The following is a 25,795-nucleotide window of genomic DNA, read 5'->3' on the forward strand; positions in this document are numbered from 1 at the left end:
TTTAACAAAGTTGTACTAATTAAGATGTTAAAATTATAAATGAAAAAATAAAAATAATAATAATATTAATTTTTGAGTTACATAAAAAAAATAATATTGTCTAAATAAAAAATAAAATTAAATCAACTATCAGCTGATGAGAAATAACTCTAAAAATAAAACTTATATAAACTGCAGCTGATGAATATCATATCAATTACCCATCAACTGTTAGCTCTATTTTTTTAAATTTATCAAACACTCTAATTCAGCCATCAACTATGCTCAAAAAGTGAACCAAACACCCCATAAGAAAGATATTGCTGAATTAAGCTTTTCTCAAAAATTTCAAATTTCATGCTTCCTTTGGTTTTAAGGGATTAATTATTAAAATAATATGATTTAAAAATTATTTATAAATTTAATATGATCTAAAATTATTTGTAAAAATAACATATTCTTGAGACGATGTCATTTTAAAATATATTTTTAAGTAATATCACGTCATGTCAAGATATTATTTTATGAAACGATATTATATCATATTAGATAATACAAAAATTACTTAATAAAATATAATTTAAAATCACATTTTCTGAAGTAGTGTTATATCACATCAAATAATACAAAAATTACTTAAAAAAATACCAATTGAAATGCCGTTTTTTAAAGCATTTTGTACACGTGATGTGATACCATTTAAAAAAAAAAATACATTTTCGAATGACATTTTTATGTTTTATGACGTGATGTGATATCACTTTAAAAAATATCATATTAAATTAAATTTTCTCTGATAATTTTTATATTATCTAACTGTGACATAATCTAAAAATATATTTTAAAAAATACTATTTTTATAATTAGTTTTATATACACAATAAATTTGTAAAATAATTTTTTTTATTGTTGGATTGCAATACTGAAAATAAAGTGAAAATTTTATTAAGAATATACTGAAAAATATTCATTTTCTTTTAATTTTTAATTTTTTATTAATTATTTTGAATATGAGAGGAAAATATATAAAATGGTAAATTGCCGAGGGCATTATTAATTTTCGATTGTCTCCATTGATTGTCAATATTCGGTAATTATTGGTAGTCAAAGCCTCAAAGGTGACCGGGAAATTATAAGTTTATTTACATTTTAATAAAGCTACTTGATATTGTCGTTAAGGTTGTTATTGTGGCAATATTTTTTTAAATATATTAATTAAAAAATATTAAAAAATAATTAAAAATTAAATTTAATAAATTTTCATTATAAAATAATAAAATAATTTTTATACGATTTTTTAAATGACATTTAAAATAATATTTTTTTATAAAAAAATAACTTTAACCCTTCGTTCAATGTGCAGCAGACACTATATTTGTTTTTCACTTTTTTAAAAAAATATTTAATTTTTTCTTTAATATTAAAAATGTGAAACATCCCCAAAATGCAAAAACAAATAAAACTATAATTTAAAAAAAAAAATCATTAATTAGAGGGTTGGGCCCAATGCTTGTCTATATATAAATATATGAAAGCTAAAATTTTAAAAATGCCTAATAAAATTAAGTAACAGAGTCTAAAAAAACTATAAGCTTAAAAAGTACTTACAAAATTAAGTCCCTAATTTAAAAAATATTTAACTTAACTTAAGAAAATCAATTTATAAATTAATTTAAGCTTATAATTTGACAGATTTAGAATATGAAAAATACTATATCGATTTGAGATCTTTCTATATGGTAAACTTTTGTTTGAACACCATTTTCTAGTTTGTTTATAAGTTAATTTTCTATATAAAATTAAACTTTTGTTTAATTCTTCATTTCTATTTTTTTTTTTTTAAAGCAAGCCTTGTGCTCACTAATTTAACCAAAAAAAAAAAATCAATATAGTAAGTTTGCTTGAGCACCATACATAAATAGCCATTACATGATCATATTTCATAAAAAAATTATTAGATACATTCAGTATTTATGTATTATTTTTTATAATTATATAAAATTTATTTTTTTTATTATAAAAAAATTAATATTGTATATATCAAAAATATTTTATAATTTTTTCATATCCCACCTTTTGCAATAAAAATAAAATAAAAAATTAATATATATATATATATATATATATATATATATATATATATATGAAGATATTGCATTTTTGCCCCCACATGTGTGACAAGTCAGAGGTTGTCGCGCGTATCTCTTCTCCATTAGGTCTTTGGGTCCACTGGTATGCTGACACCGTGCGCCCTCGATTTCTCTATCCCTCCTGAATTTACATATTCCAATGAAAAATGTTATCCATTATTACATACACATAGACATTGCATCATATGAAAAAAAAAAAAAAATATATATATATATATATATATATATATATATATATACTATTTTACACTGAGACTTTATTAAAACAGTTTCATGCTATTTTAAATTTTTAAAACGTCCAACAACATATTTTAATTATAAAATTAAAATATATTTAAAATTAAATATAAACTTTAATTACGTTGATATGGCGATCTACTAATTAAAATTTGAATGATATGTTAATTAAAATATCTTTAAAATTTGAGATGTGTGATAATATGTTTATAAGAATTAAGGCGTATCATAAGACATTTTAAAAATTTAGAATGTGAATAGAGTTTTTTTAATAAAATTAAACTTATGTATTTAGAAAAAAAAAACAAAATAAAACATACCATCAACTTGAGATGAACATTTTTTCAGGCAAAGCATCTTGCATCCAAATGGGAACTTTGATGAACTATTACAATTTTCTTTACAATCAGAGAGACATTCTGACTCAACGATGGGCAATTGACCTGTCTGTATGATCAAAACAAATAAAATGAAACATGCAGTCATTTTTTTCTCCATCTCTCTTGTTTTTGGTTAATTTTTCACCAACCTACCTGGGAACAAGAAGAAAGATACGTGATAAATTAAGTGGGCACCAATCCTCCAAAATGGCCTTGAGATTATTATACTAGAGAAGCAATGCTACATTTGGAAAACCCAAAAAAAAAAAAAAAAAATTGTTAAAGATCAAGAAATTGTGATTCTCCAGCATTCATATATATTTAGAAATAATTCTCCCACCTTTTCCTCTTTCAAGAAAATCATCCCACAACTTACGGCCTTTTCTTCTCTGGGGATATAACAAAGAAGATAAAATGAGAAATTACCAACAAAGGGTAATATAATGAATGGATACATATATGACTAAGCATGTTCCCTACCCTAAACAGTATAAAAAAGCTGTTTTATTATTTTAATTTTTTTTATAATTAAAACTCATTAATTTTAATTTTAAATTATTTTTTATTATTTTTTAATTAATGTCACACCTTACCCCTCTGTAAGGCATAACATGATCCCGTAGAATACCTAATGAATTACCGAACTTCACCTACCGATAACTCATTAAGTACCCTACAAAGGATTTAAAATCAATTGTCTTACTTTTGTTAAGTGGTGAGCATTTTCTAATAGGCATTTAAAACATTTAGTTAAAATTAAAACTAGTTAATATTTTTGGTCCATTTTAGTTTTCCGTAAATTCTATAAAACTTTTGACAGAGTTTCCTCTGTATTTTGAGAAAACCGTTCTTCAAATACCTGTAAAAAGCACTTCTAAAAGTTTTTCTCAACCACTATTTCGGTTTCACAATCAAACTCAATCAATTTCACAATCATTTCAATAAATTTCTCAAGTTCAAAATTCAATAGTCCTCAATGTATAGTCAATCAATTTCATACATTCATATTTTTTTTTAAAGATAAACAATTTATGTATTCATCATACAAAAATTTACATTAAGAAAATCCAAACTAAAGTTTATTACAAATTTTATACAGATTTTGTACAAGCTGCTCAAAACCCATCTTCACATGTCCATACATTTCTGTGCATTACATACATCAAAATAATATTTACGATCAGAATATAAATTATACCCGATAGCTTCAAAGCAGAACGATCCTCAATCCTCAGCAGCTCAGTCTGCTGCTCCTCTAGTCTCTGTATCTGCGACAGCAATAGAAGCTATCGCTGAGTACTAGGACTCAGTGGTGCACAACATACTAAAATAATCTTTATGCAAAACTTCAATCACATTTATTCAAAATTTTGGCTAAACGTGCGCATTAAACACAAAACATAAATCATGAGATTTTAATACGAACCAAGTTCATTTCAAAGTATCAAACACATTTCATAAAACCCACAGTTAGATCATGCCAGTCGAAACAAATAGAATCTCAATAGCCAGAGGCTAAAGAGAAATCACATGAATCTCAATAACCAGAGGCTAAAGAGAAATCACATCACAAGGCTAGCTAGCTCAAATATATGGATATTCATTCACATCCTCTTCTACTGGCACACCTCAACACTTCTTCAGAGAAGGAATCAAAATTCGAAACTAATTACCCCCACTAGTCGTGCTAGTGAGGTGTTCAAATATATGGTCATGACACTGCGGTTTCAAAACTTATCTTAACAATTTGCTAAACATTGTCATTTCAATATACACAATAACTTTCACAATTTAAGTCAAAACATCATCACTAATGTCACAAATAAATTTTCAATAATTCAAAGCAGATGTAAAATACATAATTCATTCACTTTATCAATACATTTTAAAACATAGTGATGTTGTGCACAAACCTCAAACGAGTCGCCTGTTGGCCTTGACTCGACTCCTCGGGTTCTGTCCCGGTATTCTTTTCCACTGAAACACGCAATTTTACAATGTTTCAGTACTAGAACTTAAAATAAATTCAAAATAAACTTAGCTTCACATTTACCTAGCTCTAACGTGTTAAATTCAACGTTTTTGAAATTTTGTGTTTCGGGTTACTATTCACTATACTATTCAAGTCAAATTATTGACTTTCTAAGGCTTAATAGGTATGGGAACTCCAACTTCACCCACATACCACATTTTGGTCATTAAACTTGTTGGTTTTGGTCATTTTCTCAAAACTTAGGTCATTTTGGCAAAATTGCCAATTTTCGGTTTTGGTGCTCCGAAGTTGCACTGTTCCATTGGTCAATCTACTGTTCGAATTTGATAAAACTTCCTTCATAGAAAATGTTTCTTATTGTCTTAAGTGTATTCTCATTTTTGGATCACCTCAATCGGAGTTTTGTAGCTCAAGTTATGGCCAAAATACTATTACTGTTCACGTGCACTATTCATGCTGAGATTTTGGGTTCTGGCAGATTTTGATCTAATTTTGTTCAGTAATTTGGTCAAGTTAAGTTCATAATTTGGCTTAACTTTCTTCACATGAAATATTCTACTATGTCTTAGGTTTCCATCGGTTTAAGAATCGCCTAAATCGGAGTTTTCTAGAAAGAGTTATAACCCTTCAAACATTACTGCTCAATGGAAATTCTGCAGAGTTGCAGGTTTGGTAACTTAACTTTGCTCAATAATTTGAATGGGTTAATGGAATAATTTGGGGTGGTGTTCTTCATGACAGTTTTAGATCTATGTCTTATCTAATTGCTGGTAAAATTTCAGATCAATTTGACCTTCCTAACTCGAGTTATGACCAAATGAACAGTTACTGTTCATTTAGTTAATTTGGTGCAGGGGCAGCCTGCTCTCATTTCACTTTGGTCAATTGTTTTACTAAGTTTTGGTCAGTTTTTGGCCATGGTTCCTTAATGAAAATTGTGCTATTTTATGTCTATTTTCATCCCCAATTGGTGGCATATCAATTGGACTTGTAAAATTTGAGTTTTGGTCCTTCAAAGTGGGTTTGGTCATGCTGCCAGCAGCATGACCATTGGACCTACGAATTTGATTCTCATTCCAACAATTCCCACACATTTCTTTTGGTCATTATTGACCATTTTTCATCTCACAATAGACCAAGGTCATCATTTATGCATTTCTCCAAAATTTGCTTCACAAACCCTAGCATACAAAACCCTAATCTCACTTAATTGTTACAATTACTTACAGTTATGCCTTTTCATCTTACTACCATACTCATGCAAGTTTATTAATACCTTTAATTCATTTAAAATACATCCACACTCATACATCCATGGCTAGCTGAAAATTCCCTCTCTTCCTAATCATGCAATATTTTTCAATTTCTTCATATAATCTCATTCATTTCTACCCTAAATCAATCATATAAACTAAAAAGAAAAGTTGGATTAGTTTACCTTAAGTGAGCAGAATTTGTCTATCTAATTCTTCAATTTTTCTCTACTTTTCTTCTTTCTTTTGTGATCAAACTTCTTCTCAAGTAACTAAATCAGGTTCTAATAAGTCAAGTTGGGGTCAAAATAGGCTTAAATGGTTGAAAGAAAGCTTGGATTCAAGCTTCTCTAGTGTAACAATGGTGGTTTATGGGAGAGGGAAGAGAGAGTCACGTTTTTCTTTTTGAAGAAGATGACTTTAATTTTTTTTTCTTTTGTTTTCTTTTATTTATTTTTCTATGGAAGACCATAAAAAAAAAATCTAATTTAATAAATATTTAATTAATTATTTTATGACATCATCTTTGACTTTTCTAACTTCTTTCTTTTCTTTTTTTTTTTTATTTATTTTTTTCTATTAGTTCTTTAATTTAATTCTCGATTCCGAAATTTTCTTTTCTCCGATTTTATTGGACAGTTAGGTCAGGAGTCAGCTCTCGGGGTCAATTGACCAAATTGCCTCTCGCCGGTTCATCCCGGTTTGCAAATAATCCAATATTTCTTCCGACTCCCTGACCTAATTATTTGACTGGCTTAACAGTTCTTTTTCGTGATTTTCTCTTTTCCACTGTGTTTATAAGGGTCCTAAGGACCGCAGTGTCACTTTTTACGGTTTGAAATTTGAGTTTAAAATGACTTCGCAGTCGTTCCCGAGGAGGTCACTCATCGCTGTGACTCTCGGTTCATTTAACCTCTTATGTTCTGTTTTTCTTATTTATAGTTAACTAATTAAATATTACTAATTATTTGTGTTTATGGCTTCTCAAGTTGTCTTAAGTGTGGCTCTAATCTCCTTAATTGTCCGGACCGACACCAGTCACTGGAACAGTGAAATCTACCAGGTTATGCAAACGGGGGTGTTACAATTAATATATTTAAATTTTTTTTTTTTTCTTACCGCAATTCCAACAGCAACATTAAATATATACATTCCTAGAATGGTAGATCCTTGCATGAGTAATGACAACAAATCTTTGCCCAATTTTCCATTGGTTTTCACTAGGGGTGAAAAAATTCCTTATCGTCCAAGAAGAGGAAATGATTCCTTGTCGTTCGTAATATCCCTTTGTGTAACAATTCTTAATTTTTTAGAGGGATAATTTAGTATTTAGCTTTTGAATTTTGATGGATGTCACGATTTGGCCTTTATATTTTAAATATTAAAAAAATTATCCTCTCACTTATATTTTTATTAAAATTAAAGATAATTTCACAAAATATTATCATTAATTTAAATAAAAAAATAAATATATGGTTTATTCAACTAAGAAAGATTTACTATTTGATTTATAGGTTTTGACTGATATTATAAAAATTATTAGAATTTTTTCTTATTAACTTTGCTCTATTTAAAATTTTTTATTGAATTTATTTTATAGAATATAAAGAATTAATTTATTGAATAATAATTAATTTTAATTAAAAAATATATAAATATTAAATTACTCAATTTCTAAAATATAAAGATTAAATCGTAATGTTAATTAACTTTATACGTCAAATGGTAAAATTTTTTAATTAAATAAATGATATATTTATTTTTTTACTTAAATTAATAATAACTTTGGATACAAGAAATGCTGATTTTGATGGCAGTGGAAGTGAGACGGGGAAGAGTTGAATAGACATCCCTTGAGGCTACAATTGTCATTTAAAAATCCAACAGTAATTGGTTTCTTAAATCATAATGGGCCTAGGCCTTCTGAGCCCTAACTTATTCAGCTCACTTAGTTAGCCCAACTACTACACCTTTTCTCATCACACACGTGCACGTGCGATGAGAAAATCGCAGGAAAAAAAAAAAAAAAAACTCCAAGATCCACTGCTAGCTTGTTCATTTTCCATCAGTCAGGCTGATCGATCTCAATATCCTCGCTCTATCTACAGTATTGTCGTCGATATTTTCTATTGGAATTTTATCTTCACCTGAACCCTAGAAATTGATCGTTCAATCTTTGAACTCAAGCCACGGAAGCTTCAGCCACGGCTTTCATGGCGGTTTTGGAGTCGGATCTTCACGCCTTGTCTGCTGAAGCTCGACGGCGGTACCCCGCTGTTAAGGACGGCGCAGAGCATGCCATATTAAAGGTTAGATTTCGAATTCTAGGTATATTTCTATTTACTTATGTGTAGTGGTTACTCGTGCTTGCATGTTTCTAATGTGATGTGCTAATTTTGCGCTTTGTTTGTTTGATAAATGCTGTTTGGCATGTGTATATATGTATGTCTATGTGTGTATATTGGAGTTTGAGCTGCTGGAAGCCAAGAAGTATTTAAGATAATATTATGGGCAAAGTACACTTTATTATCTGTACTTTGGCCTGTTGAGTGTTAAGGCTATTTGTTTTGTTGTAATTATGGACAGGAAATTTAGCTTCATAAATGATGCTGACGTATATACATAGCCCTGATGGGGCATGCCGAAGTAGTGCCATGTATGATGTGGTCCAAATGGAGTTAAAGTTCTTGTCCTAAGTACATACCCTCAATGCTTAAAAAGGCCAAAGGCACTTTGCCCTAATATTATTTAGTATTGTTATTGTCCAAATTTTTGCACACATCGATATTTAACTGTAAGTTATTACTTACAAATTTTTTTAAAATCAATTTTGATGTGATGCTACGGGGGCCATGGCTTTTGCAAGCTAATATTATCGTTCATGGCCATTGGTTTGTAGCTGAATTAATGATTATGTATTTCTTGCCTTCTTTGGCATGGTTTTTGCAGCTTCGTTCATTGTAATTCCTAGCGAAATTGCACATAATGAGTACATTCTACTGATTTTTTTGATGGCTAGTATGGTCAGAACTGTCAAGCTGAGTGTAATTGGACTTTCATGTCTACAAAAGCTCATATCCCATGATTCAGTTGCTCCATCAGCTTTGAAGGAGATACTTTTCACACTGAAAGATGTGAGTTTTGTATTTGTATTTGGCATGTGATGTGAGATATGGTTACTTCTATTCCAAATTGGTTTCTAGAAAATGCTTTGAATGACTTTATGGAAATGAATTCTAGAGTTGCTTGTGCAGCGGGGTTTGCAAATACTAACCTGGCATGCAAATGCTGTCGTATGCGTTTTTTCTTTATGACTTGATGATTAAAAAGAATTGTCTTGTATTCCTAATACTGATAGATTTTACAGAAAAATAAGTATTGTGAAAATGAAGGATGCACAACTTCTTTTGTGTTTTCAGTTGGCCTTTTCCTCTCTGAAGTCCCAACTCCCCAACATGATACAAAGAACTATGTGTGTTGTGATGTCTAACTCTTATTTTTTCCTTTAATTTAAAATTTATGGTTTGTATGATTCTAATTAGTTTTCAAATACACAGTGGGATAGAATAATTGTATGTCACTACTCACAAACCATATGGACTATGGAGACATAAATTTACCACAATTTCTATTGAGTTTGAATAGTTATTGCTAGCAAACATTCAGACTATATTAATCATATTTCAACCAGTCTTTCTACTAGCTTTGGCAGAAATTTGTGTTCAATTTTGTCCGGTCTTTCTATTCTCTTAATGCTGAGCAATGCATCAACAGAATTTAATGTATTATTTTCTCTTCCATGCAGCATGCTGAAATGGCAGATGAGAGTGTTCAACTCAAGACCCTTCAGGCTATATTAATCATACTTCAGTCACGGTTACATCTAGAGAATGAGGTGATAATCAAGTATTGTAAATGATGTATGTAAAATCTGTTCCAAATATTGTCTTTTACTGTATCTATGTTCTACAGATTAGGTATTGAAGTGAAAACACATGAATGCGGGTCTTACGCACTGGATTATGGTAAATATGTTGATAATATTTAGGAGAAACATTGGCAGATGTGATATATTCTGATATCTGTGGAAAGTTCAGCATTTTAAGGTCTATCACCAATACGATTGACAAGTAAATTATATATATGTTGCCATGTCTATGAGTGCACATACTGATTTGGGTTTTGTTGCTTATTTGGTTGAAAAACTGTAGAAACACACCTTATCTTGCCTTCTTGTCTTGTGTCTGCTACATTTTAAGGGTCATAATTGGTAAAGGCATGCCTGAGGTGTGCTTGAGGTTCAAGATGCACAGGGTGCTGTTGGCCAACTTGGCCCTGGCTCCTACAGGCAGGTTACCTTCAGCAGGAATACACTTTATGGCTTAGGTGCGAGCAGTTTTGTGCATGTAGGATATGTGAAGAAGGTTTCTGTGAAAAATTTTCTAGCCATCATAGCTAAAGCACAGATTTAGTGTAATAATGTTATCTGCTTTTCTATCAAGTTTTAATTTTGATTGGGCTTGGGATGGGGGTGTTACAAGTGCTGTGCCTAATTTGTTGTATTTGTGTCAGGAGAATATGGCTCAAGCCCTTTACATATGTCTTCAGCTTCTTGAAAATAACAGATCCTCTGACATTGTGTGAAAGTACGTTAAAATTTTTAATTTGTTAGCAATCAGTATTAACTGATGAGAGGCCTTCTGCTTACTTGTATTTTCTGTTACTATTTCCAGTACTGCTGCTGCTACCTTCAGACAGGCAGTAGCTTTAATTTTTGATCTTGTGGTTCATGCTGAGGCTCTTCCTGTAGGAAAGTTTGGTTCTGGAGGTCATATTTATCGATCCAGCTCAGTTACTGATTATGTTAGTCACAGTATCAATCATTCGGAGTATGTTAACCATCATAAATATCATCTGTGAATCAAACATTATAACCCTTGTGTCTTAATGCCTATCTGTTTTATAAATTGCAAATGTAATATACATACATTGATACTGTGTCACTCAATAGATTTGTGTGCTGCTGTATATGGTATGTATATGTTTTCAACGAATAATAATTTAATTTGAATTTGCAGAGTGGTCCTTTTTTTTGTGGGATGAGGGGTAGAATTGGTTCTTATGTCCTATAAGGGAAAAAAACTCCTGGTGTAAGATTTCCAGGTATGATCTCTGGCATATCCATAAATCTAACCCAAGAATGAACATGTTGTTTGGGCAAGAACCTATTTCTGGACAGCAATCATTGACTCGGGGGATCCTAACAAATGCTGGAAAGCTGGGCTTCATTTACTTGAAGACCTGACAGCTCTTGCTGCAGGTGGCTCTGTATGTGCTATTTGAGACTATTAGAGAGTTCCATCAACTAACTTATTCATCTGGTGTTTATTATTATAGGATATTTGGAATTGCTTGAGTCTCAAATTATGCGGTTCAATTTTAACAAAACTTTTCTTCATCTTGCAGGCAATTTGGTTACACGTAAATTCTCTTCAATGGATATTTGCACTTGGTATACTTGAGTAGGAAATATTACTTTGCCCGCAATATTTTGTATACCTGTATTACTGTTGCAAATCTAATATCGTTACAAAGAAAACAATTGTATCAAGGATTCTGCTATTCAACTAAAACTATGATGTTTTGCAATACAACATATTTTTTATCCTTCTTTTGCTGAATGCTTCCGTTCTGCAGGTTCATTCTGTCCAATTATGTTGTTATTTTCAAGACCATGGATCCTTATGAACAGGTAATCATATGAATATTTTTACCAAGAATACATATTGTTGTTCTTTTTCTTGATCATGCTAGCATAATTTTTAAGTTTTAAAGTTTGCATGGAAACTTGATAGGTTATGCGTCACCAGATTTTTTCACTTTTGATGACTTCACTTCGTACCAATGCTAAGGTAGCTTCTCTTTTTGAAATAATTGGAATAAAACTTTGACCTGTATAGGGATATAGACCATCTCATGAAGAGTTTCATTGTACACGTCTTTTACCTTTTAACTTTGAATCAGAGCGATGGAGAAGCAGGAGAACCTTCTTTTCGTTGGTTGGTCTTGCGATCAGTTGCTCATATTATCAGACTATACAGTTCATCCCTTATTACTGAGTGTGAGGTGTGTTCAACTATGAATCTTAACTTTTTAGGCTTGAATGATGTATTTATGAAGCACTTCTAAAAGCAAACAGATTTTTATTATTGTTATATTATTTTGTTTAGTTCTTGTTCTTATTATATTTTATTATATTTTTTGCATTTTAATAGTCTCTTCCATCTGGTATCAAACAGCAAATTTCAATTGCTTTACTGAAAATCCTAATATTGTTCACAAATAAACATCATGATATTATTTTAGAGTTCATCTGATTTAGGAATGCGTAGTCTTTGTATCAGGTTTCTTGCTAAGTGATCCGTGTATCATAGGCTTGTTATAGTAATCACTAAGCTTCACACATCACACTTCACATTTTGTTAGGTCCTTGTTCATGAATCTAGTACTGTTTCTCCTTTCCTTGCCTTTTATCACTAAATGGGAACTTCGTTATGATACAGCCAACCCAGAGACATACTTTCATTTAATTATTGCATTATTGTTAATACTATTTTTGAAAAAATTAATTAAAGCTTTTTGAGGAAGAAGAGGTGACAAAGGGACTCTCATAAGGAAATTAAGAAAGGAAGAGAAATATGGGTGGCAGGGGAAGGGATAGGCTACAAGTGTGGAATTATCAAAGCATGGATTTAGGTTGTGGTTGTGGCCGCGTGATGCAGCGTGAAGCTTAACAAGATAACACACACTTACGCAAATAGTGAAAAATAAAGAGAGAAAATTCTTTGTAGTATTTTTATTAACTAAAATCTCTAACAGAAATACATAGAAATTAGGGGTATTTATAGAGTTTTTTAACTCCTATATACAATAGGAAAAGATCTCTACTAAATAGGAAGTTTAACTAAACCTAAATACTTTAGAAAACCTAGATAAAATAGGAGTAAAGGCAATCCTAGATAGAATAAGAAAAATATAATTAGATCCTAAATAGAGTTGGAGATTCCCTAAATTAATTCCCTTCAATTTTCACAACTACTGGGAGTCTTTCCTTGAAGTCCTAATTAAAATAGGACTGCTAGAGATAAAATAATAATAATAATAATAATAATAATAATAATAATAATAAACGTAGCTGCTCCTGCTGTCCAGAGAGTCTCAAACCTGGGCATGGGAAATCTCACATTCGGGCGTGGGATATGCAGTCCCAAAAATCACCTTGGCCCAAACTTGCTAGAAATTGCTATCCTCCTAAGCCCGCCCCCCTGCAGCCCCCCCTCTTCCCCCCCTTTTCTCCCCCCACCCCAAACCTTTTCACATCAGCATGCTTCCATTTTTGTTTGATTGGCTTCTTCACCTAAAAATGCCCTGCATCACCGCAAGTAATAGAAGTAGGCCTCTAACAGCCGTAATGTAATGGTAACAGCCTATTGCTATGCACATTTTTCAAAAGTTCATGAAATGATAGATATTTAAAGATATAATTAAAACTAAGATACATAACCACATAATAAACTTAAATATATCAAATAAAGACATTAAATCCATCATTCTTAGACATCATTAGCATTATTTAGTGAAGCCAGGTACTAATATGGAATAAAGATAATATGTGCTGCCCCAGTTATCTTTTCTTCTGTCTCTTGACCATGTGCTTATGGGTACCTGAATATCCAAGCTGTTGTTTTGTCAAAAACTGGTAATACATGAACTCTCTTTATCTGATGCTAATGTTGTCCCTAGAACAAATTAAACATCTCAAGCAATAAATGACTCCTGTCAAATAGAATATATTGTACTCCTGCAGCCCGCTTAATTATTAGAAGGTCTCCCATTTAAACAAATTACAAATTCATGGTTTGATAAATATTATAAAATCAACAAATAATTTAGCTCCAATATTGTTTTGGGTCAAGTAATGAAAGGAATGATGTGTTTCCAGTTATGACAATGAAGCTGGTGATTGTAACTTGATGAGTTCTGAAGTCAGCAAAATCTCAGTGAGGGTTCTTTCGACTAGATGTGAATATATCTTGAACTGATTTCTGATGGATGAGAAGGAACTAGGTATGTAGCTTAAATTCTGTAACTTATCTATTAGCAAAAACATTCCTCTCACCTTGGTTATGCCTGTTGAACTTTGCTACTGTTCCAGCAGGCGAAAGACCATTACCATCAGCAAGGCTTGAAGAAATTTTCTATGTCCTTCAAGAACAGCTCATCTAAGAATAAATCCGGAAACAGTATCTGTTCTTCCGTTACATCCCAATTTGGGAGGTGTCCTAGCAGATGAGGATGATCACAAAAAATGTCTGCATCTGTTTGTTCTATTTTCTACCCTCTGCAATCTTATAATAACAAGGTGAGAAATATCTTTTGAGCAAATTTTGTTCGGCAGAAACCTATAATAATATAAAGATATAAAGAGTGTAACACTAACGGAAAGTGTAGGGGAGACATTGCTAGTAACTCTTGCAAGAGCTCACACTAAAACATAATCTTGTTGCCTGTTGGATGGAGTAATGTGTTGATTGTTGGTTGAGAAAACGTTAGTGGTAAATCTTTGTGGTACCAGACCTACAAAAACACTAAAGGGATGTGGGTTTTGGAAAAGAGGATCTGAAAGCCAAAGACGTGAGTATAAAACAAGAATGGATATCCATGGAGTCTTAGAAGTAGCAGTTTGTTAGTGGTGAGACCATTGATGGCTTACTCTCATGAACTACTTAAAGCGGAAAGCTCAAAAGCATGTAGGCAATGGCTATGAAAAATTGTTGAGTTGTAGGATGTGAATTCTAAATTGAATACCATTGTTTTGAAACCCAGACTGGACCAGCTAGTTGAACCGCATTAACCGGAAACTAGTCACTAGTCTGGTATGGGTCTCACTTCAATCCCTATTTGAGTTAAACCCAGTCATGAACCAGTCAAATGGGTGGCTAGGCCAGCTACTTGGGAAGGTAAGTGGAAATAGACCCATGTTCAACTGGTTATTGGTTCAATATAGAAAATTTGGAAAATGGCTAGAGGTCAATTGTTCAACCTCACTATTCAGATTGAAAAAATAGAGGTTAATGCCACCAAGACACTAGGTAATCATGATCATCTTAGCATCTTTTATTTGTATGACAAAAATTTCTTCAAATATATATTATTTGAGATTAATTTGTAAAATCTTTATTATTATATGTTCTCAATAGTAAATATATACTTAATTCCTGTTTGAATGTGTTATTTCAGTTGACCTTCTAAACCATGACCCTCTGCCTTCTTTGGTTCAATAACTGAACTGGTTTTGAAAATGTTGTTCAATACAATGCTAGAATTGGCAAGTTCAAAATAATTCAAGGAAAAAAATTATTAGAGGCTGTATGATTTGACTCTTTGAAGGTTTGTAATTGAATAGGCTGGGGAAGGATTTGGCTGTTATTTAACAACAATGCTAGAATTGGAAATTTCAAAAGAATAGGGGGAAAAAGCTATGAGAAGCTGTAGAATTTGTGAATTGTGAAGGTTGTAATTGAATAGGTTGACAATGGATTTGTGCTTTTATTTAATGTCACCATGATGAGTGTGACAACTCACAACTAGTTGTGAAGCACATTGCAGTAATACACATTCATATGAACAGAAACGTGTGCTTGCATGTATGCACGACAAAATGCACATGCATACAAGTTAACTTACAAATTGAGATTACATTTGTGCGCATGAATGTCATCCTTCTTGTGCAGGGAAGTTAAGAGTGAGAAAGTTGGTGCAAGTGTTGCCAAGGCTCGTCGCTAAAGAACTAGTGCTTGAAAAGGTTGGTATTGCCAGTTGATAAATGGAAGAATGCATTTTCACAATGATCAAGTGCAAAATTAAATTTTAGGGGCATTACTTGTTTATGGATACAGTACAGGTGAGGATTTTCGTTTTGCTGTCCTCCACTGTCTAGTTTAGTATGATATAGGTTTGTACATTGTGGGATTTTGTTATACTTGAGGCACTGAACTAGAGTGAACATTTCATGGGCCAGGATGATAAAAACAAGGTATACAATTATAGGGTACAAAAGGTTTCACTGGCGGCTTGTGTGAATTGTAGGCATGATCCTTGTAGCCGTGATGTTATATTCTAGTGGAGAGTGATGGTGTGATACTGAAATGATGCTACAATTATAAGCGAAATAAAGTTCACTCGTTATGTCAAAGATCATAAGAGGTCAAATATGATTCTGTGGATTTTATGTTATCGTTAACCCTAAACCAGACCCCAAATTTGGTTAAACGAAGAGCCCTGACAGAAATGAAAATGAGAAGTGTATCTTTTTTTTTTTTTTTAAAGATCTTTTCGCTTATTATGTGACTGTAGATACATTTCAGTCAGGGTTTTTTTATTGTTTAAATCTGGTCTATTATAAATTTAAGTTGCAGAGATGTATTTTACTTGTTTGTATCTTAGATACATAGTAGTTAGGGACATAGTAGACTGGGCAAGGGCAAGAATCTCCATATGGTGCTTTTGAAGACTTCCATACCATCTGAAAGCACTGGTTTTTAAAATTCAAAAACTATTTTTTTTAACTCCAATTAAAAGTGAATGCAATTTTAAAGAAGAAAAAAAATATAAGATATTTTCCTTAATATCAATATCTGGTCCTGCTACTGTGTCTGACATATATGTATATTTACAACAGACACGAATTCAAACCAATATATATTACAAAAAATGATATAGTGAGACGGGAAGCCGATTATTAACAGCAAAATGTATGTTTAATTTAGTTTTATATTTATGGAGAAAATTTAATTTATTTGATTTTTAATATTTTATTTAAATTAATTTAAAATTTTTAATTTAAGTTTAATTTAGTTTAAATTTATAAGTTAAGATTTTTTATTTCTTGATTTAAATAAAAAATTAAAAAGTTTAATTTTATAATTTTATAACTAAAATTTTTATTTTTTTATTTAATCTAAAAAATTTAAAATTTATTTTCTTTATTTTTAGGTTAAATTGAGTTGAAATTAAATTTTTTAAATTAATTTAAATAAAAAGTTAAAATTATTAAATTCAACTTTCCCTTAAAAAAAATACAGGGCGCAATTGATATTTCAGCCGACTATTAACAATACAAAATATATTACAAGATCCACCAAAGCCTGATAGATGTACAGATTGATTGGCAATGCTTTTGACCAGTTTTCAAAGAGACCGCGAGGCTGAATATTTCGATATAAATACTTGATTTAATCACCATAAACAAGGTATTTGACTGTTAAACCATTGTAAAAATAAATTTTTTCTTTAAAAAAAAAAAAGGAAAAACCAATCTAATTTAAGTTATTTGAAAAATTCTGCTGGTTGAGTCTGGCAGCAGCAGCTATCGAAGCAGAAACGCCCGCAGGATGTGTAGTGAGGTATGGATTATTCCTCATTTCTGCACCTGTCACCCCTTCCGCATCTTTCCTCGTCGCCGGCCTATCCATCGGCAACTTCGAAGTCGCATCCTGCATTCATTATCATCTTATCTTAGCTGATTGATAATAATATTAATTAATTAGCTAACCCCATTTGGTAATTAATTGTGTAATTACCGCAAGAATATCTGCTAGTTTTGTCTTGTCCTCATCCCTTGGAGTCCTAGCATTGAGTGTTGCTGCTGATTGGGCAGCTGCGGCGACACCACCGGGGGTAATGCTGTTGCGACCAGTGGCTCTTACTTCCGCTGCTTGAATTGCTGCCGCGTCACTCCATTCAACAGGCTTCTCTCCGGCTGTTAGAGCTGTGGCTTCAAGTGCTTCGCCTATGGTGATCCCACCACCACTAATATTATCACTTTGTTGAAATGTGGCTGGTGGTGTCATCGGACGGATTGGCGCTCTTTGGTATATTTGCCCAACTATCTGCGCCACAACAAATTAAACATCTACATTAGTTAATTAAAACCCATCAAATCTCTTGATAAGCCGCTTAAAACAGAACCTGTCCAGCAATTGACTCTCTGACTCTGACCATACGCATTCCAGGGGTATCAGTCCCTGCAACTGCTATGCTCAAGCCCTGATTACCAGCACCCGACTCCCCACCTCTCTTCTGGATTTGTCCCGCCACTGCATTCTCTGACGGAGCCGTCGTATCTATGGTTTTCTCAGTGAGATCTTCTTGGGAAAAGACATGTCCATCAAGGGGTTCTTGAGACCTTTGTAGCTGTTGTTGGCTCATTTGTTTAGACAAAATTGAATTAGTTTTGATATTTGTGTTAGATTAACGATGATATTAGAGAGGCAGCTTTTATACGTGCATGGAAGCAAGGAAGATAAGGGCATGTTTGGGTAAGCAAAGAAACGTGGAGAGGATAACAGAGCGAAATTTGTGGAACTAGAAACACTTGGCTGATGCAGAGGTGAATTCCAAATTGATGCTTCCCATGCAATATTTTGGATACCAAAAGTCGGTGACCGTACATATATATAGATTGCGACTAGGTCTTCATTGGCAGCATTGTGCCTTTCTATGTATGGATTAAAGGTTGATATTAGTTTGACTCCCTCCCCAGTTTTTCTGTTCAATTTCTTTAGTTTTCCCTTTCACTTAGAATAATGAAAGAGGAGAGAATCACAGGATAAAATATTTGAAAGAAAGCCATTAGATGTATGTCACGACCCAACCTATGGGCCGGATCGGCACTAGGACCTGGGCCAGCCTAAAGCCCCCGAGGTCCGTAGTAAGCTTAACTGTTCATTAACCCAACTCTAAGGCCCATTTGAGCCCAGTATCAAGAAAACAAACGGACAGAGTCCGGCCATAAAATGGACTTTCCAACGGGGAGTTTTCGACTCACCAGACCTGTAAACACAATAAATACTCAATTGGGGAGCTCAGCTCACCCTCCACATACTCATATCCTCATAATAATAAATGGGAGCTCAGCTCCCTCATCCAATCCATCAAACATGCATATCATTATACGTTTACAGGTCCAACATGATAATAATATTACAGACCATAATCAATAAATACTTCTAACACATGCGGAAATTCTAGGAGTAAATAAAATTACACAAATATTGATAAACAACCTGCGAAGTAGAAAAGCAGGTTAACCCAGAATAAAATATCCTCCTGTGGCCTGTAAAAATTTTTGAACAGGAGTGAGCGTTCGACTCAGAGAGTAAAATATCAATTTTAACCATAATCTCTATAACTATCTAAAACTAATGCACCCTGTAGAGTGAAATGCAACATCAACAACATTTTCACATCATAACATCAAAAAGGTAAATTTGGAGCACTCACGCACCCTGTAACATCAATCATAATATATGGGAGCTGATCCCCTATACAGCTCTCTTAAATCCAACCAGTGCCGTGAAGAACTCACTCGGACTTCCACTTAATAACCAAATCGAGGGTCCCAATGAAGAACTCAAGCGTGACTACCCCTCGAAGGATCGGGTCCCAGAAGAACTCAAGCCGTGACTACCCGCCCTATCCATAGTCCACACCACATCACACGCACGCCACGCACGCGCTGCTGCTCCAAATTACCGCAACAACATTCATGGCACTTTAACAGTTATCAATGCAACGTAAATCGTGCCTAGAGTTTAACTACATAAATATATGCATATAAGTGATGCATGGGCAGGCTGAACATATAATAATATCGAAATTACAATTAAAATTAATATTTTACTCACAGACTTGACGGCAATCACTGTGGCGGCTGGGCGGAGGAAGAAGGCTGTCCCGGCTCATCTGCCAATTATATTATAATTATTTAATACAAATGACTCAATACAAATCAAGAAAAGACCCAATACGTCCTAAGTCGTGCCGAAAATCCGGCAGAGTCTCCCCTATACCTAGGACCTACCCAACCTGCAAAAGGGCTCAAAACACACTTCTATATCCACAATCCATATATCCACAACTCAATCACATCACACAGCCCTCCTGGGCCCATCAAATCAATCATTCATCACAATATGTAAAATTTCAATTTAGTCCTTATAATTGATCATTTTTGCAAAAACTGCTCAAATAAGCTCTAAAAATTATAAAACTCTGCCCCGCGGTCCTTAGAAATATTACTAAGCTATTGCAAAAAGAATCATAATTTTTTAAGCTACCACGAATATTTTATGGATTTTTAATCCTATTTAAGCACAAGAAAATTACGAAAACGCAAGGTTCGGGTTTACCTTTGCCGATTCCGACTTCGGGAACGCGCTCGGGATGCCTGACAATGGTGGTGTAGCCAAAACCTCGATCCAATTCAGAGACTTTTCCGGTAGCTGGTTTGTCTGGCCGGAAATTCACAGATCCGGACAACTGTCGAATTTCCACGAATTGAGGATACCTACACGAAGCCCAATAATAATATATAAAAAATCAGGGGTGTTACAATGTAACTTCATTTCACTTGCGTAAGTAGATATATAATAATGTAAACTTTTTTTTTAATTATTTAGAAATTAAAAAAATGTTTAATTTTTACAAAAATCTAATAATAAAGAAAAAAAGTTTAGTGATTTAATTTAGACTCAATATTATAATATTTTTTTATCATTTAAGTTAGAGTAAAATTTATAAGCTAATTAGTTCAATATATACATATATATACAAAAAAATTAAAATAAAATTATCATAAATCATTTTTTATCAATAAAATTAGTTTAATTAATAACTATAAAAATCTTTCCTTTTTATTAATTAGAATTTCCACTTAATAAACTTTTTTCAAGGAAAATTAGAATTTCCACTTAATAAACTTTTTTCAAGTAAAAAAATTAGCGACGGATTAAAAATTTTTCACTAATACATCGACTAATCCGTCGCTAATAAGTAGCAACGAAGTTTTAGCGACAAGATAAAAAGCAGGTCCTACAATGGGAGATAATCAACATGTCAGACTGGTAATTGTAGTTTCAATTCTTTAGAAAGTACATGAGTTGTCTTATCTGCCTTGAGAAATATTTTCGATCCAACATGCAGTGCCAGATAGATGTTAAAAATTTGTGAGGATAAGCATTGACATTACAGTTTGTAATGTTCATCCAATTAGGATACCATTGGGGCTGCTCCTATGGTGATAAAAAATTTATTATCATATCCCTCCTGTGGTTCAGCTTGAGCTTAAGAGCATGAAATTGTTCATAGACTGCTTTTTCATGTGACAGAAAATGTAAAGCACCATAGTTGAGCATGTATCTCTTGCAAAATACAGTTGGAACCTAGGATTTTCGTTCGTAGGTCCAGTAAATGTCATGGAAGTTTCCTGCATGGAACTTAACACTTCATATAGACTGCTGTATCTTCTTGTGTCTCCAAAGGAGAAACTAATAAAAGGAATTTGTGATTGGAAATTCTTTTTTGTTAAGGAGTATGCCATTATTAGCTTGGCTTTTCTCTTAAATTTTGCTCTTCTACTGTTTGCTGGGCTGCAGATGATGATAATGATGATAGCATTGGAGACGGATTAAACACGACCGTAGATCGTGGTGAAATTTCAGTCAAACTCAAATCAAGTGAACATACAGGTTGATGATCCCAGTGGCCAGAAGGCTCATGGAGAAGAGGGTGGACGTTTAACTAATCCAGGAAAAACCGGGGTGGAAGGAATTAGATTCAATATCCTTAAATCATTTTGTAATTTACCATCTTGTTTTGGCTCTTCTCTTGTTTCTGCTAATGCTCCTGTTTATAATATTATCTGTTCCTATGGCATTTTTGGTTTCCTAATATTTTTGCCATAATTATTTTTTTTTTCTTGTTTAAACAAAGTTGTGGTTTACTAGTGTATCATTTTGGCTGTTGTGAGAACTTCATAATGAGAATCGTGCAAACCCCCAGTTGATCCAGAAAAGAAAAGCAAAGTAAATGAATATCGAAGCAAGTCCCAAGTCTAGAAAACCCCTTCAAATCCTTCATTTTCCTGGCTTGCTGCAAGCATATGCATCCTATCATATTATCTTTATTTTGCAATGCACGCAAGAAACACACCCTTTTCTCAGCAGCTCAAACGGCCGTTCCAAGATTATTTTCCTACTTTCCATCCATTACATCACGACAGGTAATATACATATAGCCCAATTTTGCTTATAAACGTCACTGCTTCCTATCCTCTTTCACGTTCCATGATACTAGCAAAATCTCCCTAACCACAATGACATTTAACAAAACCGAACTCCTCCTGCTTTCCTTCTTCTTCACCCTTCACTCTCCAGCAATATCTTGGACCACACCTTCATACGCTGGACGCCAAGGCGAATGGTGTCTATTGCAATCAAACATAGGCATAACAGCAATGCATATGCAACTTTTACATGATGACAAAGTCGTCATCTTTGACCGTACAGATTTTGGCAAATCCAACATCTCCCTTCCCGGTGGCCGCTGCCGGAATGATAACAAAGACATGGCTCTTGGGGTAGATTGCACTGCACACTCCATCCTCTACGACATTGCCACCAACTCATACCGTGCCCTTATGGTCCAAACTGACACTTGGTGCTCTTCTGGTGCGGTTGTATCCAATGGAACCTTAGTTCAAACTGGCGGATACAATGATGGAGACCATGTAATACGTACATTTACTCCATGTTTCAATGAAATTTGTGACTGGACTGAGTTCAAGAACTATCTATCACAAAGAAGATGGTATGCAAGTGATCATATCTTGCCGGATGGAAGAATCATCATTGTTGGTGGTAGAAGACAGTTTAACTACGAGTTTTATCCTTCTCTTTCTGGTACTTTCAAGCTTAAATTTTTAAGGGAGACTTACGATCATAGAGATGAGAACAATTTGTATCCATTTCTACATCTCTTACCAGATGGAAACTTATTCATTTTTGCCAACACTCGGTCGATATTGTTAGATTACAATCAAAATCGTGTGATCAGAGAGTTTCCTCGGATCCCTGATGATGTCCCTCGTAATTATCCAAGCACAGGATCCTCAGTTCTACTTCCACTAGATGAAAACAATGGCAGGATTGAAGCTGAAGTTCTGATTTGTGGGGGTGCACGAAGAGGCTCATTTCAACGAGCCGCGAGAGGACACTTTCTTCCGGCAACTTCTACATGTGGACGGCTGGTGATCACTGACCAAAACCCTAGTTGGGTAATGGAAACCATGCCAACTTCACGAGTCATGAGCGATATGCTGCTACTTCCCACTGGCGATGTCATTATCATCAATGGTGGAAGATCAGGCACTGCAGGGTATGATTCTGGGAGAGACCCTGTAACTACTCCAGTCATATACCGTCCATCTGAGCACCCTGACTGGCGTTTCTCGACGATGTCACCATCATCAACACCAAGAATGTACCACTCATCCGCAATTTTACTGACTGATGGGCGTGTTCTTGTGGGTGGTAGCAACCCCCATCCTGCCTATAGTTTCACTGGTGTAGTATTCCCAACGGACTTGAGCTTGGAGGCCTTTTCACCTCCATACTTATCAGAAGAGTACACATCTATAAGGCCAAGAATTTTGTCTCTAGACCAGACGTTAGGATATGGGAAGAAATTCTCGGTGAGTTTCCACGTTGACGAGTATTTATCAGACAGCGTTCTATCAGTAAGAATAGTTGCACCATCTTTCACTACTCACTCATTTGCCATGAATCAGAGGATGGTGGTGCTGAGGATAATTTCTATCACTCATGAGTCGTCTGATATGCATACTTTGAGTGCTGTTGGACCATCAACAGCTGAGATTGCACCAGCAGGATACTATTTGTTGTTTGTGTTGCATGGTGATATACCTAGTACTGGTGCATGGGTGAAGACTGGATGATGGAGGCGTGGGGATTTGGAGGGTTAATTGTTTTGGTTTTGCTAAAGGGTTGCTTTCCTGCAATTATGTACTTAATTAACAAAACACCAGTGCTAATATTGTAATTAATTATTAATTACTAATACACTACAAAAAATATTAGATTACTGTCAAATGTATAAAATTAATTATCACAAGTTTATGATAGTAATATATAAATTATTACATATCATTATAATAAAATTATGGTCATAAATATTTTATAATAAAATTATGATTACCATAGAAAAAATAGTTATTACTGACAATAATTATTGTTATAAAATTTAATTATTTATGTTATTGTTACATATTAGTTTTGACAATAAAATTAATATTATTATAAAATTTTTATTATTAATTTTAATATTTATTGCAATGATATGATATAAGGCTTTATGAAAAATTTCCCCATATGAATTTTTAAAAATATTGTATTAGAAATTTGGCTTGTATGAGCGAAAACAATCTTTACTTCTCTTGTAAACAAAAATCTTCCCATGTTATTTAAGGTAAATTGTCACATCGAAGAGAAACTTGCTATCTTTCATTATTTTTCATTATATTCCCTTTTCACATATTGAAATTGATTAGGACTCCTGTAAATGCACAATTATTAATATTTGGACTTTGTAGTTAGCTAGAATCCGATCAATGGCAAATTTTCCTTACCATCTAAATTAATCTAATTTAATTTAATTGAATGAGTGCAAGTAATTATCTACTTTTTGTGTGTAAAATTATTTTCAAATGAGTTGAAAAATAAATATTTTTTAACAAGAAAAAATCCAAAAGTCATCAATTACTTTCAACAATGGTAGTTTTTGCAGACGATAATATGAATTTTTTTTTTATTTAAATTTAATTTATTATCGATTTAAAATACAAGATATATGATGAGATCTGTATGTTTATATCTTAAATTTATATATGATATATTGAATTTAGATAAAAATTTCTCATAATAATATATTTCATTTGAAGCTATAGGAATTAAATTTTCAATAACGATAATGCGACAGAGCTTAATTTTTTCTTATTGATTGACAATTATTTTAAAGATATAAAATTATTTTCATGTTTTTCATTTATAAGCTTAAGTTTTTAAAACTGAATAATTTGTTGATATAATGTTAAAATATTTAAAATAAAAATTTTAAATTTAAATATTGGCTCAAAACAAATTAAAATGAATTTATTCACACCTCAAGTTAAATGAACATTTAGCTTGATATTGAATATGAGTAACTTTAAAGCGAGTGATTTGTTGACAATAATTGAGTGAAATTAAAGCCGCCCATTTTGAAACGCCCACGTTTTCTCCTCATAGGACTGCTCATATATAAATATATATATAATACTAACTATTTAATTTTTTAAAAATAATTTAACTAATTATAATACATTTATTTAGTTTAATTAACTTGATTATTATTTTATAAAAATTATATATAATAGGAAGAATTATTATTTAGTTTATATATTTTAATAAAATTAATTATTTATTTTATATATTTAAAAAAATATAATATTTAATCCTTATATTTTATTTTCGTTAAACTATTTAATTTTTCTATCAAAATTTTCATTATTCATATTATTTAATCTAGTATTTAATTCATCTATTTTAAAAAAATTAATTCATTAATCCTGTATTTTAAAAAAAACTAATTATATAGTTTTTTTTTATTTTAATAAAATTAATTAGTTTATTTATGCATTTTGAAAAATATAATTTTTAAAAAAATATATTATTAGATAAAACTAAAAATTTTGTTATGTTAATCCTAAATCTAAATTTATATTTTTTTAATTTTTTAGATATTATTTTTATTTTTTTTCTACTAAAAATAATTTTTTATTACTTAAAAAATTAAGAAACTGATTAAATTTTTATGTGAATAGTTTGTACTATTTTTATTAATAAA

At 32.3% G+C, this 25,795-nt stretch overlaps 3 protein-coding genes across 24 annotated transcripts; 2 read left to right on the forward strand and 1 right to left on the reverse strand.

The window, feature by feature from the left end:
- Positions 1 to 7,973: 7,973 nt before the first annotated feature.
- LOC110638846 (uncharacterized) lies at positions 7,974 to 16,247 on the forward strand. 21 transcript variants are annotated; one of them, XR_002491757.2, is made up of 11 exons: positions 7,977 to 8,301; positions 8,942 to 9,126; positions 9,798 to 10,465; positions 10,565 to 10,638; positions 10,726 to 11,504; positions 11,690 to 11,744; positions 11,848 to 11,904; positions 12,017 to 12,118; positions 13,995 to 14,119; positions 14,211 to 14,414; positions 15,787 to 16,247. XR_002491757.2 is itself a non-coding variant. In XM_058146764.1 (9 exons), exons 5-9 carry the CDS (start codon positions 11,419 to 11,421, stop codon positions 15,793 to 15,795), a joined length of 309 nt encoding a protein of 102 aa, XP_058002747.1. In that variant the 5' UTR covers positions 7,976 to 8,301; positions 8,942 to 9,126; positions 9,798 to 9,912; positions 10,565 to 10,638; positions 10,726 to 11,418; the 3' UTR covers positions 15,796 to 16,247. The 21 variants fall into 21 exon arrangements, 10 of the variants coding, with proteins under 10 accessions (XP_058002750.1, XP_058002747.1, XP_021645239.2 ...); XR_009148797.1 differs by having other exon boundaries at positions 7,976 to 8,301; positions 9,798 to 11,320; positions 11,459 to 11,514; positions 11,828 to 11,904; XR_002491763.2 differs by having other exon boundaries at positions 7,976 to 8,301; positions 9,798 to 11,320; positions 11,459 to 11,514.
- Positions 16,248 to 17,138: 891 nt separating this feature from the next.
- Positions 17,139 to 18,697, reverse strand: LOC110638860 (late embryogenesis abundant protein 47-like). Its single transcript, XM_021789581.2, has 3 exons — positions 18,023 to 18,697; positions 17,635 to 17,943; positions 17,139 to 17,547 (listed from the first exon to the last, which is right to left on the reverse strand). Exons 1-3 carry the CDS (start codon positions 18,260 to 18,262, stop codon positions 17,371 to 17,373), a joined length of 726 nt encoding a protein of 241 aa, XP_021645273.2. The 5' UTR covers positions 18,263 to 18,697; the 3' UTR covers positions 17,139 to 17,370.
- A 3,446-nt stretch (positions 18,698 to 22,143) lies between these two features.
- On the forward strand, positions 22,144 to 23,997 carry LOC110638826 (aldehyde oxidase GLOX). 2 transcript variants are annotated; one of them, XM_058147840.1, is made up of 2 exons: positions 22,144 to 23,585; positions 23,682 to 23,997. In XM_058147840.1, the coding sequence occupies exons 1-2, from the start codon at positions 22,209 to 22,211 to the stop codon at positions 23,847 to 23,849; spliced, it is 1,545 nt and encodes a 514-aa protein (XP_058003823.1). In that variant the 5' UTR covers positions 22,144 to 22,208; the 3' UTR covers positions 23,850 to 23,997. The 2 variants fall into 2 exon arrangements, with proteins under 2 accessions (XP_058003823.1, XP_021645210.1); XM_021789518.2 differs by having other exon boundaries at positions 22,144 to 23,997.
- The last annotated feature ends 1,798 nt before the right edge of the window (positions 23,998 to 25,795 follow it).

This window comes from Hevea brasiliensis, chromosome 5, assembly GCF_030052815.1.
Source record: "Hevea brasiliensis isolate MT/VB/25A 57/8 chromosome 5, ASM3005281v1, whole genome shotgun sequence".
Lineage (NCBI taxonomy): Eukaryota > Viridiplantae > Streptophyta > Magnoliopsida > Malpighiales > Euphorbiaceae > Hevea > Hevea brasiliensis.